The following is a 15,356-nucleotide window of genomic DNA, read 5'->3' as shown; positions in this document are numbered from 1 at the left end:
ACTATGTCCATTGCCGCTACCATCAAACCTATCACTTCCATGCACTGCGCTATGGAAGGAAGAGGAACGGAATGAAGTATCCGACAAGAGTCTAGAAGTTTTGTTTTTCTGGCTTCTGTCAGAAAAATCCTCATTTCTAAGGAGTCTATTATAGTTCCCAAGAAGGGAACCCTCGTTGACGGAGATAGAGAACTCTTTTCCACGTTCACTTTCCATCCGTGAGATCTGAGAAAGGCCAGGACAATGTCCGTGTGAGCCTTTACTTGAGGAAGGGACGACGCTCGAATCAGAATGTCGTCCAAGTAAGGTACTACAGCAATGCCCCTTGGTCTTAGCACCGCCAGAAGGGACCCTAGTACCTATGAGAAAATCCTAGGAGCAGTGGCTAATCCGAAAGAAAACGCCACGAACTGGAAATGCTTGTCCAGGAATTCAAACCTTAGGAACCGATGATGTTCCTTGTGGATAGGAATATGTAGATACGCATCCTTGAAATCCACCTTGGTCATGAATTGACCTTCCTGGATGGAAGGAAGAAGTGTTCGAATGGTTTCCATCTTGAACGATGGAACCTTGAGAAACTTGTTCAAGATCTTGAGATCTAAGATTGGTCTGAACGTTCCCTCTTTTTTGGGAACTATGAACAGATTGGAGTAGAACCCCATCCCTAGTTCTCCTAATGGAACAGGATGAATCACTCCCATTTTTAGCAGGTCTTCTACCCAATGTAAGAATGCCTGTCTTCTTATGTGGTCTGAAGACAACTGAGACCTGTGGAACCTCCCCCTTGGAGGAAGCCCCTTGAACTCCAGAGAATAACCTTGGGAGACTATTTCTAGCGCCCAAGGATCCAGAACATCTCTTGCCCCAGCCTGAGCGAAGAGAGAGAGTCTGCCCCCCACCAGATCCGGTCCCGGATCGGGGGCCCGCATTTCATGCTGTCTTGGTAGCAGTGGCAGGTTTCCTGGCCTGCTTTCCTTTGTTCCAGCCTTGCATAGGTCTCCAGGCTGGATTGGCTTGAGAAGTATTACCTTCCTGCTTAGAGGACGTAGCCCATGGGGCTGATCCGTTTCTGCGAAAGGGACGAAACTTAGGTTTATTTTTGGTCTTGAAAAGACCTATCCTGAGGAAGGGCGTGGCCCTTGCCCCCAGTGATATCAGAGATAATCTCTTTCAAGTCAGGGCCAAAGAGTGTTTTCCCCTTGAAAGGAATGTCAAGCAATTTGTTCTTGGAAGACGCATCCGCTGCCCAAGATTTTAACCAAAGCGCTCTGCGCCACAATAGCAAACCCAGAATTTTTTCGCCGCTAACCTAGCCAATTGCAAGGTGGCGTCTAGGGTGAAAGAATTAGCCAATTTAAGAGCACGAATTCTGTCCATAATCTCCTCATAAGAAGAAGAATTACTAATAATCGCCTTTCCTAGCTCATCAAACTAGAAACACGCGGCTGCAGTGACAGGGACAATGCATGCAATTGGTTGTAGAAGGGAACCTTGCTGAACAAACATCTTTAGCAGACCTTCTAATTTTTTATCCATAGGATCTTGGAAAGCACAACTATCTTCTATGGGTATAGTGGCGCGCTTGTGTAGAGTAGAAACCGCCCCCTCGACCTTGGGGACTGTCTGCCATCAGTCCTTTCTGGGGTCGACTATAGGAAAACAATTTTATAAATATGGGGGGAGGTACTAAAGGTATACCGGGCCTGTCCCATTCTTTACTAACAATGTACGCCACCCGCTTGGATATAGGAAAAGCTTCGGGGGGCCCCGGGGCCTCTAAGAACTTTTCCATTTTACATAGTGGTTCTGGAATGACCAGATAATCACAATCATCCAAATTGGATAACACCTCCTTAAGCAGAGCGCGGAGATGTTCCAACTTAAATTTAAAAGTAATCACATCAGGTTCAGCTTGTTGAGAAATGTTTCCTGAATCTGAAATTTCTCCCTCAGACAAAACCTCCCTGGCCCCCTCAGACTGGTGTAGGGGCCCTTCCGAAACCATATCATCAGCGTTCTCATGCTCTACAGAATTTTCTAAAACAGAGCAGTCGCGCTTTCACTGATAAGTGGGCATATTGGCTAAAATGTTTTTGATAGAATTATCCATTACAGCCGTTAAATGTTGCATAGTAAGGAGTATTGGCGCACTAGATGTACTAGGGGCCTCCTGTATGGGCAAGACTGGTGTAGACGAAGGAGGGGATGATGCAGTACCATGCTTACTCCCCTCACTTGAGGAATCATCTTGGGCATCATTTTTACTAAATTTTTTTATGACATAAAATACATATAGTTAAATGAGAAGGAACCTTGGTTTCCCCACAGTCAGAACACAATCTATCTGGTAGTTCAGACATGTTAAACAGGCATAAACTTGATAACAAAAAAAACACTAAAAAACTCTAAGCCATCTCCGTGGAGATGTTGCCTGTACAACGGCAAAGAGAATGACTGGGGTAGGCGGAGCCTAGGAGGGATCATGTGACCAGCTTTGCTGGGCTCTTTGCCATTTCCTGTTGGGGAAGAGAATATCCCACAAGTAAGGATGACGCCGTGGACCGGACACACCTATGTTGGAGAAATGCCAGTGAACAAGCTTCTAGCAACCAGAAGCAAATAAACAATGAGACTTAAATAATGTGGAGACAATAATGACGCCCATATTTTTTTTTAGCACTAAAAAAGACGCCCACATTATTTGGCGCCTAAATGCTTTTAGCGCCAAAAATGACGCCACATCCGGTAACGCCGACACTTTTGGCGCAAAAACGTCAAAAAAATGACGCAACTTCCGGTGACAAGTATGACGCCGGAAATAAAGAAAATTTTTTGCGCCAAAAAAGTCCGCGCCAAGAATGACGCAATAAAATGAAGCATTTTCAGCCCCCGCGAGCCTAACAGCCCACAGGAAAAAAAGTCAAATTTTAAGGTAAGAAAAAAATTGATTATTCAAATGCATTATCCCAAATAATGAAACTGACTGTCTGAAATAAGGAATATTGAACATCCTGAATCAAGGCAAATAAATGTTTAAACACGTATATTTAGAACTTTATATTTAAGTGCCCAACCATAGCTTAGAGTGTCACAAAAAATAAGACTTACTTACCCCAGGACACTCATCTACATGTAGTAGAAAGCCAAACCAGTACTGAAACGAGAATCAGTAGAGGTAATGGTATATATAAGAGTATATAGTCGATCTGAAAAGCGAGGTAAGAGATGAATCTCTACGACCGATAACAGAGAACCTATGAAATAGACCCCGTAGAAGGAGATCATTGAATTCAAATAGACAATACTCTCTTCACATCCCTCTGACATTCACTGCACACTGAGAGGAAAACCGGGCTCCAGCCTGCTGCGAAGCGCATATCAACGAAAAATCTAGCACAAACTTACTTCACCACCTCCATGGGAGGCAAAGTTTGTAAAACTGATTTGTGGGTGTGGTGAGGGGTGTATTTATAGGCATTTTGAGGTTTGGGAAACTTTGCCCCTCCTGGTAGGAATGTATATCCCATACGTCACTAGCTCATGGACTCTTGCTAATTACATGAAAGAAATTGCTTGGATACATTTCAGGCTAGAAACAAAATTTATGGATAGGATTGCTTGTATTAAATGGGTTACCTTTTAGTGGGATTAATTTAAGATCAACTTTTTGTATATTAGATTTGTATAGGTTGAACCCAATGGACTTCGGTCTTTTTTCAACCTCATCTACTAGGTTACTATGTTACCCCTTCATCACACTGGAAATTATGGAACTTCCTTAGGGAAGTGTTAGAAACTTATGGGCTCTATTAAAATTTACATGTAAATGTTACAAAATCAGAATTGTTGGGTGTTAAAATAGACAAGACTGTCATGGACTATATTAAGAGGGAAAAAAGCTTCTACATTTTGGAAGTAAAAATAAGCAGGCTACATATTTTTTAAATGGGACAAGACTTAGCCAAACACAGGAGGAAAGGGATTTGGGAGTAGTAATAGATAACAAGCTAAAGATGGGTGCACAATGCAGGGCAGCGGCTTCAAAGGCTAATAAGATACTAGCATGTATTAAAAGAGTCATTGATTCAAGGGAGGAAAGCATAATTCTGTCATTATATAAAGCCCTGGTAAGACCTCACCTTGAGTTTGGAGTGCAGTTCTGGGGACCAATTGCTAAAAAAAGATATTGCAGAACTAGAAAAAGTTCAGAGAAGGGCCACAAAGCTAATAAGGGGATTGGAGAAATTAACCTATGAGGAGAGGCTAGCCAAACTGGGTCTGTTTTCTTTAGAAAAAAGGCGCTTGAGAGGTGACATGATTACTTTATATAAATATATTCAAGGCCCATATACAGAGATGGCAGAAGCTCTGTTTATTCCAAGAAAATTGTTTCTGACAAGAGGTCATAATTTAAGGTTGGAGGAAAGGAGATTTAATCTCCTGCAACGGAAACGTTTTTTCACTGTAAGAGCAATAAAATTGTGGAACTCATTACCAAAGGAGGTAGTGAATGCCAATACCATAGATACATTTAAAAATAGTCTGGATAAATTTCTGTATATAAACAAAATTCATGGATATGATTGCTAGTATTAAATGGGTCACATTTTAATGGGGTTATTTAAGCTTTTGTAAGTATTTTAGATTTGTATAGGTTGAACTCGATGGACTTCAGTCTTTTTTCAACCTTATCTACTATGTTACTATGTAGAATCAAGAAAAATCTATAAAATATGTAGGTGCACAGGTAATGCTTAACCGTGCAAATTTAGTGTCTCTTAACTATGATGCTTTATTTTATTATGGGATATATAAATGTCAATACAAAACTGGGAGAAAAAATCTTTATCATTGGAGGGAAGAGTGAACATGATAAAATGGTAATATTACCATGTTTCTTGTATTACTTTCAAATTTTACCAATTCCCCTTACAGATAGGATGATATTCAAATCCCAAAAGTCCTATATATGGCAACACAAGCATCCCTGTATAGCAGCTAGCACACTGTAGAGATATAAGAAGTTGGGGGGGGGGGGAAGGTTAGGGGTTCCAAAGGTATTGTATTATAAAATAATAGGATCTTTGATTAGTGAAAAAAATGCCCTAGTAAAGTTGTACTCTATTTGAATAAAGCATGACTTTACAGGAAGTTGGCAGCTGGATGGTGCCTGCTGGCTGCCCCCCAACCAAAGAGGCTTTTCTACATGACCATCAAATCAGAAACTATTTAAATCTGGAATAAATATTTAAGAACATTTAAAAATATTTCTTCTATACCATCCACTTTAACACCAATACTTGATAACCCATTATTCCTGATAGGGACCATAATTAGTACTGAAACTGAGAACACTATACAGTTATACAAGATGGCTACTTGAAATCAAGCGCAGAAACAACTGCACGTCCGAGTTTCTACCTTTGGTTAAATACCTCCAGTTATTTAATTTTATCTCAAATTACCCACAGTCCCTGTGTTTTCTTGCATAGTTGAGTCTCTTTATCCTCATCAGAAGTATGGCTTTTGGCCACAGATCTTTCATGAAGACTACTTCTGACCAGACCGCTCAGGACAGTAGATGCTTGGGAGAGACATTGTGTCAATTGATGATGTTTTAAAGGCAAAGGGTAGTCGCACCAAATATTGATTTGAAGCACCTTTCTAAAACCTTTGCACAGTGATTTATATTTAAATATATAAACACACATATTTAAAACCAATGTCAAAAAGTGATGTTTTACAGCAGAATTTCTACATACCTAGAAAAGGAACTCCAGCATGCTGTGCCAGCTGCTCACCTCCTCCCTTGGAAAATATATTTGTGCATTCCTATAGGAGAACAACAGAGACAACACTGATCACTTAACAAACACAACTAAAAAAAAACAAATACAACTAATTAAAATAATTTTAAAAGATGTTAAAAGTTATTATGATCCGTGGTAGCACATATTGACACAGTTTAAAGGGACACTAAAATTGTTATTGTTTAAAAAGATAGATAATGCCTTTAACTACCCATTCCCCAGCTTTGCACAACCAACATTGTTAGATTAATATACTTTATAACATTTAATCCTCTAAATTTCTGCCTGTTTCAATGGCTCTATTGACAGCCTCTTAATCACATGCTTTTGTATTTGCCTTTCACAACAGGAGGCTGCTAGTTCACATGGGCCATATAGATAACAATGTGTTCACGCTTAAGAAGTTATTTAAGATTTAGCACAACACTAACTGCAAGTCAATAGATAATAAATACAAAGACGTGTTCAGGGGGCTGTCAGAAGATGCTTAGATACAATGTAATCAGAGGTAAAAAGCATATTAATATAACTGTGGTTATGCAAAACTGGGGAATGGTTAATACAGGTATTATTTATCTTTTAAAACAATATTAAATTGTAGACTGTCCCTTTAATACGAATTATGGTTGGTATTTTAAATAGGCCTCTGATTATAAGTGGCATAAGATTTAAGCACTAAGATGTTTTTTCTATCCATATTTCTAAAGCACAGTTGAGAACTCCCTCTTCTTCATCTTCTCAGCAATTTCTTACACACTCTGTTCACCCTCTCAACCCTAATAACCCTCACACACCATCTTTTGCTCATCTTCTTAGCCCTTCCTCCTTAAAACACAGTCCTCCTCCCCTTTTTCTCCCCTCTGCTCTTGGAGCTGGGTGGAGAGGTGGTTGTGAGAGAACACAACTACCTCTTCAGTCTTCTCATTCCTTTTTCCTTTCAGCATCCTCCTTATCCTTTCATTTTCTTCTTTAAACACCGCTCTGCTTATCCTTTAAGATTACTCTCTCAGCCCCCCTTGGGCAAAACCTCAGCCTTACCGTCTCATCTCCTTCTCCCTTGCATGGACCAGTGTTCACTCTCTCAACATTAGGATAACACTTTTCTATAGGGGCATCTCCTATACTACAAATGTTAGCTCTGATTGTTTAAACATTTCACATACAATACTGCACAGTTTAACACACACACACACACATATATATATATATATATATATATATATATATATATATATATATATGTTGCGGGTAAAGTCCGAAATTGGTTAATCTTGTCTAGAAAAGTGAATCTCAGAAACCGATAGTGGTCGGGATGAATCGGAATGTGAAGATATGCATCTTGCAAGTCTATCGTGGACATATAATGACCCTGCTGAGCAAAAGGCAAAATAGTCCTCATAGTCACCATCTTGAAAGTTGGGACTCTTATAAAACGATTCAAAAACTTCAGATCCAGAACAGGCCTGAATGAATTTTCTCTCTTTTGGGCAATGAATAGATATGAATAAAACCCCAGACCCTGTTCCTGAAACGGAACTGGTATTAGCCCTGAAAGCTCTACATCTGAAACACACTTCAGAAAAGCCTGAGCCTTCACCGGATTTGCTGGAATGTGAAAGAGAAAGAATCTTCTCACAGGAGGTCCTACTCTGAAACCTATTTGATACCCTTGAGAGACAATACTCTGAATCCGCTGATTTTGAACAGAATCTGCCCAAATGTCTTGGAAAAATTTCAATCTGCCCACCACGAGCTGAACTGGAAAGAGGGCTGCACCTTCATGCAGACTTGGGGGCTGGCTTTGGTTTCTTAAAAGGCTTGGATTTATTCCAACTTGAAGAAGGTTTCCAATTGGAACCAGAGTCTTTAGGGGAAGGATTGGTTTTCTGTTCCTTGTTCTGTCGAAAAGAACGAAAACGATTAGAAGCTTTAGATTTACCCTTAGATCTTTTATCCTGAGGCAAAAACCTCCCTTCCCCCTAGTGATAGTTGAAATAATTGAATCCAACTGAGAACCAAATAAATTGTTACCTTGGAAAGAAAGAGATAGTAATGTAGACTTAGATACCATGTCAGCATTCCAAGATTTGAGAATATAAATAAGCTTTCCTTAGATAAGATTCAAGTTTCCTATCTAAAGGATCTTTAAAGGAAGTACTGTCTTCCATAGGAATAGTAGTACGTTTGGCAAGATTAGAAATAGCCCCATCAACTTTGGGGATTTTTTGCCGCTGGGAAAGGGTACAACCTTTTAAACCTTGAAGAAGGAATGAAAGTAGTACCAGGCTTAATCCATTCCTTAGCAATCACATCAGAAATAGCATCAGGAACTGGAAAAACCTCAAGAGGTTTATAAACAGAATTTAAACGTTTACTAGTTTTGATATCAAGAGGACTAGACTCCTTCACTTTTAACAAGGAACGAATATACTCAATCTTGAAAAGATAAGTAGATTTGTCAGTGTCAATGTCTAAGGTAGGATCTTCTGAATCAGAGAGATCCTCATCAGAGGAGGATATTTCAGTATGTTGTCGGTCATTAGCAATTTCATCAATTTTATGAGAAGTTTTAAAAGACCTTTTACGTTTATTAGAAGGCGGAAAAGCAGACAAAGCCTTCTGTATTGCATCAGCAATATAATTTTTCATATCATCAGGAATATCATGTATATTAGATGTTAAAGGAACAACAGAAACTGTACTAGTACTTATAGAAACGCTTTCTGCATTCAAAAGCTTATCATGACAACTGTTACATACTACAGCTGGAGGTATAATCTCAACTAACTTACAACAGATACACGTATCTTAGGTAGAACTGTGAACAGGCAGCAGGGTTCCAACAGTTGCTTCTGAGTCAGGATCAGATTGAGAAATCTTGCGAAATGTAAAAGGAAAAATAACATTAAAACAAAATTATAATTTCCTTATATGGCAGTTTCAGGAATGGGAAAAAATGCCCTCTGACCATAGAAGGCAATAAGCATATAGGAAGTGGGGTGAAAAATAAACTACATTTCTTGGCGCCAAGTATGACGCACAACGCAAAAAGAAGTTGACATTTTTTTTGGCGCCAACAACATCCGGAAATGACGCAACTCACGTCATAACAGATGCAACCTCGTGCAAGGAAACCTGGCGTCAACTAAGACACCAGAAATGATGAACTTGCATCATCAAAGATGTACCTTTGCGCCAAAAATTCTCACTCCAAGAATGACGCAATAAAACATAATTTATGCTTACCTGATAAATTCCTTTCTCCTGTAGTGTAGTCAGTCCACGGGTCATCATTACTTCTGGGATATAAACTCCTCCACAACAGGAAGTGCAAGAGGATCACCCAAGCAGAGCTGCTATATAGCTCCTCCCCTCTACGTCACACCCAGTCATTCGACCGAGAACCAAACGAGAAAGGAGAAACTATAGGGTGCAGTGGTGACTGGAGTATAATTTAAAAATTTAGACCTGCCATAAAAAACAGGGCGGGCCGTGGACTGACTACACTACAGGAGAAAGGAATTTATCAGGTAAGCATAAATTATGTTTTCTCCTGTTAAGTGTAGTCAGTCCACGGGTCATCATTACTTCTGGGATACCAATACCAAAGCTAAAGTACACGGATGACGGGAGGGACAGGCAGGATCTTTATACGGAAGGGACCACTGCCTGATGAACCTTTCTCCCAAAAACAGCCTCTGAAGAAGCAAAAGTGTCAAATTTGTAAAATTTGGAAAAAGTATGAGACTTGGCAGTTTGAAAGCTTGACGCTTGTATCAGAATGTCGTCTAGGTACGGAGCCACCGAAATTCCTCGCGGTCTTAGTACCGCCAGAAGAGCGCCCAGAACCTTTGTGAAGATTCTTGGAGCCGTAGCCAATCCGAATGGAAGAGCTACAAACTGGTAATGCCTGTCTAGGAAGGCAAACCTTAGATACCGGTAATGATCTTTGTGAATCGGTATGTGAAGGTAAGCGTCCTTTAAATCCACTGTGGTCATGTACTGACCCTTTTGGATCATGGGTAAGATTGTCCGAATAGTTTCCATTTTGAACGATGGAACTCTTAGGAATTTGTTTAAGATCTTTAAATCCAAGATTGGTCTGAAGGTTCCTTCTTTCTTGGGAACCACAAACAGATTTGAGTAAAACCCCTGTCCGTGCTCCGACCGCGGAACCGGGTGGATCACTCCCATTAGCAAAAGATCCGGGATCGGGGGCCCTCAATTCATGCTGTCTTAGGGGCAGCAGCAGGTTTTCTGGCCTGCTTGCCCTTGTTCCAGGACTGGTTAGGTTTCCAGCCTTGTCTGTAGCGAGCAACAGCTCCTTCCTGTTTTGGTGCAGAGGAAGTTGATGCTGCTCCTGCCTTGAAGTTACGAAAGGCACGAAAATTAGACTGTCTAGCCCTAGGTTTGGCTCTGTCTTGAGGCAGGGCATGGCCTTTACCTCCTATAATGTCAGCGATAATTTCTTTCAAACCGGGCCCGAATAAGGTCTGCCCTTTGAAAGGTATGTTAAGTAATTTAGATTTAGAAGTAACATCAGCTGACCAGGATTTTAGCCACAGTGCTCTACGTGCCTGAATGGCGAATCCGGAATTCTTAGCCGTAAGTTTAGTTAAATGTACTACGGCATCTGAAATAAATGAATTAGCTAGCTTAAGGGTTTTAAGCTTATTTGAAATCTCATCTATAGTTATTGAGTCAAGAGTCTCTTCCAGAGACTCGGACCAAAATGCGGCCGCAGCCGTGACAGACGCAATACATGCAAGGGGTTGCAATATAAAACCTTGTTGAACAAACATTTTCTTAAGGTAACCCTCTAATTTTTTATCCATTGGATCTGAAAAGGCACAGCTATCCTCCACCGGGATAGTGGTACGCTTAGCCAGAGTAGAAACCGTTCCCTCCACCTTAGGGACCATCTGCCATAAGTCCCGTGTGGTGGCGTCTATTGGAAACATTTTTCTAAATACAGGAGGGGGGGAAAAGGGTACACCGGGCCTATCCCACTCCTTAGTAATTATCTCTGTAAGCCTCTTAGGTATAGGAAATACGTCAGTACTCGCTGGTACTGCATAGTATCTATCCAGCCTACATAATTTCTCTGGGATTGCAACGTGTTACAATCATTCAGAGCCGCTAATACCTCCCCTAGCAGTACACGGAGGTTTTCTAGTTTAAACTTAAAGTTTGAAATGTCTGAATCCACTCTATTTGGATCAGATCCGTCACCTGCAGATTGAAGCTCTCCGTCCTCATGTTCTGCAAATTGTGACGCAGTATCTGACATGGCCCTAATATTATCAGCACACTCTGTTCTCACCCCAGAGTGATCTCGCTTACCTCTAAGTTCTGGTAATTTAGACAAAACTTCAGTCATAACATTAGCCATGTCCTGTAGTGTGATTTGTAATGGCCGCCCTGAAGTACTCGGCGTTACAATATCATGCACCTCCCGAGCGGGAGATGCAGGTACTGACACGTGAGGCAAGTTAGTCGGCATAACTTCCCCCTCGTTGTTTGGTGAATGATGTTCAATTTGTACAGATTGACTTTTATTTAAAGTAGCATCAATGCAATTAGTACATAAATTTCTATTGGGCTCCACCTTGGCTTTTGCACATATAGCACAGAGATATTCCTCTGAGTCAGACATGTTTAACAAACTAGCAATTAAACTAGCAAGCTTGGAAATACTTTTCAACTCAATTTACAAGTAATATGAAAAACGCACTGTGCCTTTAAGAAGCACAGAAAAAAACTATGACAGTTGAATAACAATGAACCAGAGAAATTATAAAAACCAAATTTTTCCCGGTAAAGGCATAAATTTAGCAAAAGATTGCCCCCATTAGCAATGGATAACTAACCCTTAATAGCAGAAAAAAATGTACAAAATATAAACGTTTTTTATCACAGTCAAAGCACAATCTCACAGGTCTGCTGTGAGTGATTACCTCCCTCAAAATAATTTTTGAAGACCCTTGAGCTCTGTAGAGACGATCCGGATCATGCAGGGAGAGAAACAGACTTTTGACTGAATTTCTGATGCGTAGCAAAAGCGCCAAAATAGGCCCCTCCCCCTCACACACAGCAGTGAGGGAAGTTCAGTAAACTGTCTTAAATTAAAATAAACGACAGCCAAGTGGAAAAACAGTGCCCAAAACAATTTTTCACCCAGTACCTCAGATAATTAAACGATTTAACATGCCAGCAAAACGATTAAAATCAAATAACATGAAATGTCATTAAACAGCCTGTTGCTAGACGTTCCCACTGCAAGTTAGGCTAAAAGTTATATGCATATAGTATTATCCCAGTGAAGTGCCATTCCCCAGAATACTGAAGTGTAAACATATATACATAACAGCCTGATACCAGTTGCTACTACTGCATTTAAGGCTGAACTTACATTATATCGGTATCGGCAGTATTTTCTCAGTCAATTCCATTCCTCAGAAAATAATATACTGCAACATACCTCTTTGCAGGTGAACCTGCCCGCTGTCCCCTGATCTGAAGTTTACCTCACTCCTCAGAATGGCCGAGAACAGCAAAATGAATCTTAGCTACGCCGGCTAAAATCATCCAAAAACTCAGGTAGATTCTTCTTCAAATTCTACCTGAGAAGGAACAACACACTCCGGTGCTGTTTTAAAATAACAAACTTTTGATTGAAGATATAAAAACTAAGTATAATCACCACAGTCCTCTCACACATCCTATCTATTAGTTGGGTGCAAGAGAATGACTGGGTGTGACGTAGAGGGGAGGAGCTATATAGCAGCTCTGCTTGGGTGATCCTCTTGCACTTCCTGTTGGGGAGGAGTTAATATCCCAGAAGTAATGATGACCCGTGGACTGACTACACTTAACAGGAGAAATAACAGCATTTTGCGCCCCCGCGAGCCTAAATTTGCCTGCAAAATTAAAAGAAAAAAGACCCCAGGTAAGACAAATAACTTCCTAAACATGCTTCCCAAACTGAAACTGACAGTCTGCAAAAGGAAATATACATAGACCTGACTCATGGCAAATATAAGTAAAATACATATATTTAAAACTTTATATTAACTCATAAAGCGCCAAACCATAGCTGAGTGTGTCTTAGATAACAAAAACATACTTACTGAAAGACATCCATCCACATATAGCAGATAGCCAAAGCAGTACTGAAAAAGTATCAGCAGAGGTAATGGTATATAAGAGTATATCGTCGATCTGAAAAGTGAGGTAGGAGATGAATCCATACGACCGATAACAGAGAACCTTTGAAAAGATTTCCCACAAGGAAAACCATAAAATCAATAGGCGTACTCCCTTCACATCCCTATGACAAACTCTGTACTCTGAGAGGAATTGGGCTTCAAAATGCTTAAAAGCGCTTATCATAGAAGAAATCATAGAAATCAAGCACAAACTTACTTCACCACCTCCATAGGAGGCAAAGTTTGTAAAACTGAATTGTGAGTGAGGTGGGAGGTGTATTTATAGGCATTTTGAGGTTTGGAAAACTTTGCCCCTCCTGGTAGGATTGTATATCCCATACGTCACTAGCTCATGGACTCTTGCCAATTGCATGAAAGAAACCCACATTACCAATAATGTCATCCCAAAATACTGGTCTAAAAATTTCCCCCTTCACTACCATTCGACAACAGATAAAAAAAAAAGGGGGATATCCATTCTCATACACTAATCTCTCCAATTTAACACTGAAGAAGTAATTACAGATCCTATGGGAAGACATATTATAGTCAGGGGTGCATTCAAGATACATTGGTCACTATTACTAACGTCTACGCCGCTAATGAAAAACAAGACATTTTTCTGCAAATTTCACACTTGCTGACGCAATGGTCCACAAGTGTGAGATTTGCCGAAAAAATGTCTTGTTTTTCATTAGGGGCGTAGACGTTACAAATAGTGACCAATGTATCTTGAATGCACCCCCTGACTATAAGATATCTGCCCATAGGATCTGTAATTACTTCTTTAGTGTTTCCAATTGTCTTAGCAGAAGATTTTAATAGGGAGATATTACTATACAAAAAAGACAGCAACTAAACTAACAAACAACATAGCTAAAACAATTAAGGACTCTATCGATGCATAATTGTTGTATTTTATGAACACATCTAACTTTAATATCAGACTATTATTTCCATGGACGTTATTGGATACTGAAATGCTAACATCTACGGACATTTGTCTACAACATTAAGGACATAAGGGGTTAAATGCACACTGACCTACAGTTACCAGCTTTTCCAGTTCAGAGGTGACAAGACAAAGATAAGTGAAAACCAGTTGGAAATCTGATGAACCACTGTATGTAAACAATAGATCAAAAGGATACCACAGGATTCACTAAGAAATTTTACAACCCTTACAACATTTAGCATTTCAGCACAGATGGTGTACAAGGCCCTGATTTTATCTCTGTTTCTACCAATAGCCTAAGGAAGTGAGGTTCAACCCCCATTGATCTAATTATGTCATCTTGTCTCTGACTGAGGAATTTACAGCTGAGTGTGGGCTGGGCTATGTGAGAGAATGAATGACTATATAAGTTAGTAAGTTGCCATTGTATGTAGGCTAAGCTCTCTTCTCAATCACCTCTTCCCTTCCATCTCTCTCTCCCCCTTCCCTTACATTAGTCAGTAACTTGTTTCTATGTAAATACTTATTTTCTGTCTAATAAAATAAATAATTTCATCAAGCAGCATCCTGATTTCCTAAGATAAAGGTAATATTAGTGAGGAAACAGTAACTAAAGAGTTAGCAGATTCTACAATAATGTTATTTCTTTTTTTTAATCATTTATTTATTTTCCAAAACCAAATACAATTCCATTACCAATATGAACATAAACAATTTAATTAACAAAAAGGAAAACAATCATTACATAGACGTTAAACCAGTCATTAATAGCAACATAGAGAATACCGTCTAAGTTAGGCATATGGAAATGACAATATATTTTGTTTCCAATCTAGCTTTATATAGCTATGAGCTTGGCTAAACATGTAAAATATTATATTTAGGATCTTGCGGCTACATTACGAGTGTTGCGGTAAGCTGAAAAAGCAGTGTTAACAGGTCCTAACACTGCTTTTTCACTACCGCTGGTATTACGAGTCTTGAAGGTTTTAGGGGCACTGCACACTTTTTTGGCCTTACCGCAAACCGACTTACGTAAACTTTGTAAACCCTTTTTTCTATGGGACTTCCATAGCACCGGTATTACGAGTTGGTCCTGGGAGGCCAAAAAGTGAGCAGTACACCCTCTATCTCCAAGATTCCTACCACATTTTAAAGTCAGTAGTTATGAGTTTTACACTACAAAGCCGTAGCATAAAACTCCTAACTAAAGTGTTAAAAAGTACACTAAGCACCCATAAACTACCTATTAACCCCTAAACCAAGGCCCTCCCACATTGCAAATGCTAAAAAAAAAATTGAACCCCTAATCTGCCGCTACGGACATCGCCGCCACTAGAATAAACATATTAACAACTAAACCGCTGCACTCCCGCCTCG

The 15,356-nt window shown here is 39.8% G+C and overlaps 1 protein-coding gene across 2 annotated transcripts in view; it reads right to left on the bottom strand.

The window, feature by feature from the left end:
* The window catches only part of NUBP2 (NUBP iron-sulfur cluster assembly factor 2, cytosolic), a 667,929-nt gene that overhangs the window by 88,847 nt on the left and 563,726 nt on the right, over positions 1–15,356 (bottom strand). For both annotated transcript variants that reach the window (XM_053694649.1, XM_053694651.1), the window contains exon 6: positions 5,766–5,835. In XM_053694649.1, the coding sequence (XP_053550624.1) occupies positions 5,766–5,835 (70 nt within the window). The remainder of the gene's footprint in view (positions 1–5,765; positions 5,836–15,356) is intronic.

Source organism: Bombina bombina, chromosome 11 (genome assembly GCF_027579735.1).
Source record: "Bombina bombina isolate aBomBom1 chromosome 11, aBomBom1.pri, whole genome shotgun sequence".
In the NCBI taxonomy this organism is placed as follows: domain Eukaryota; kingdom Metazoa; phylum Chordata; class Amphibia; order Anura; family Bombinatoridae; genus Bombina; species Bombina bombina.
The sequence above is the reverse complement of the archived record's forward strand: the minus strand, read 5'-3'. Positions and strand labels throughout refer to the sequence as shown.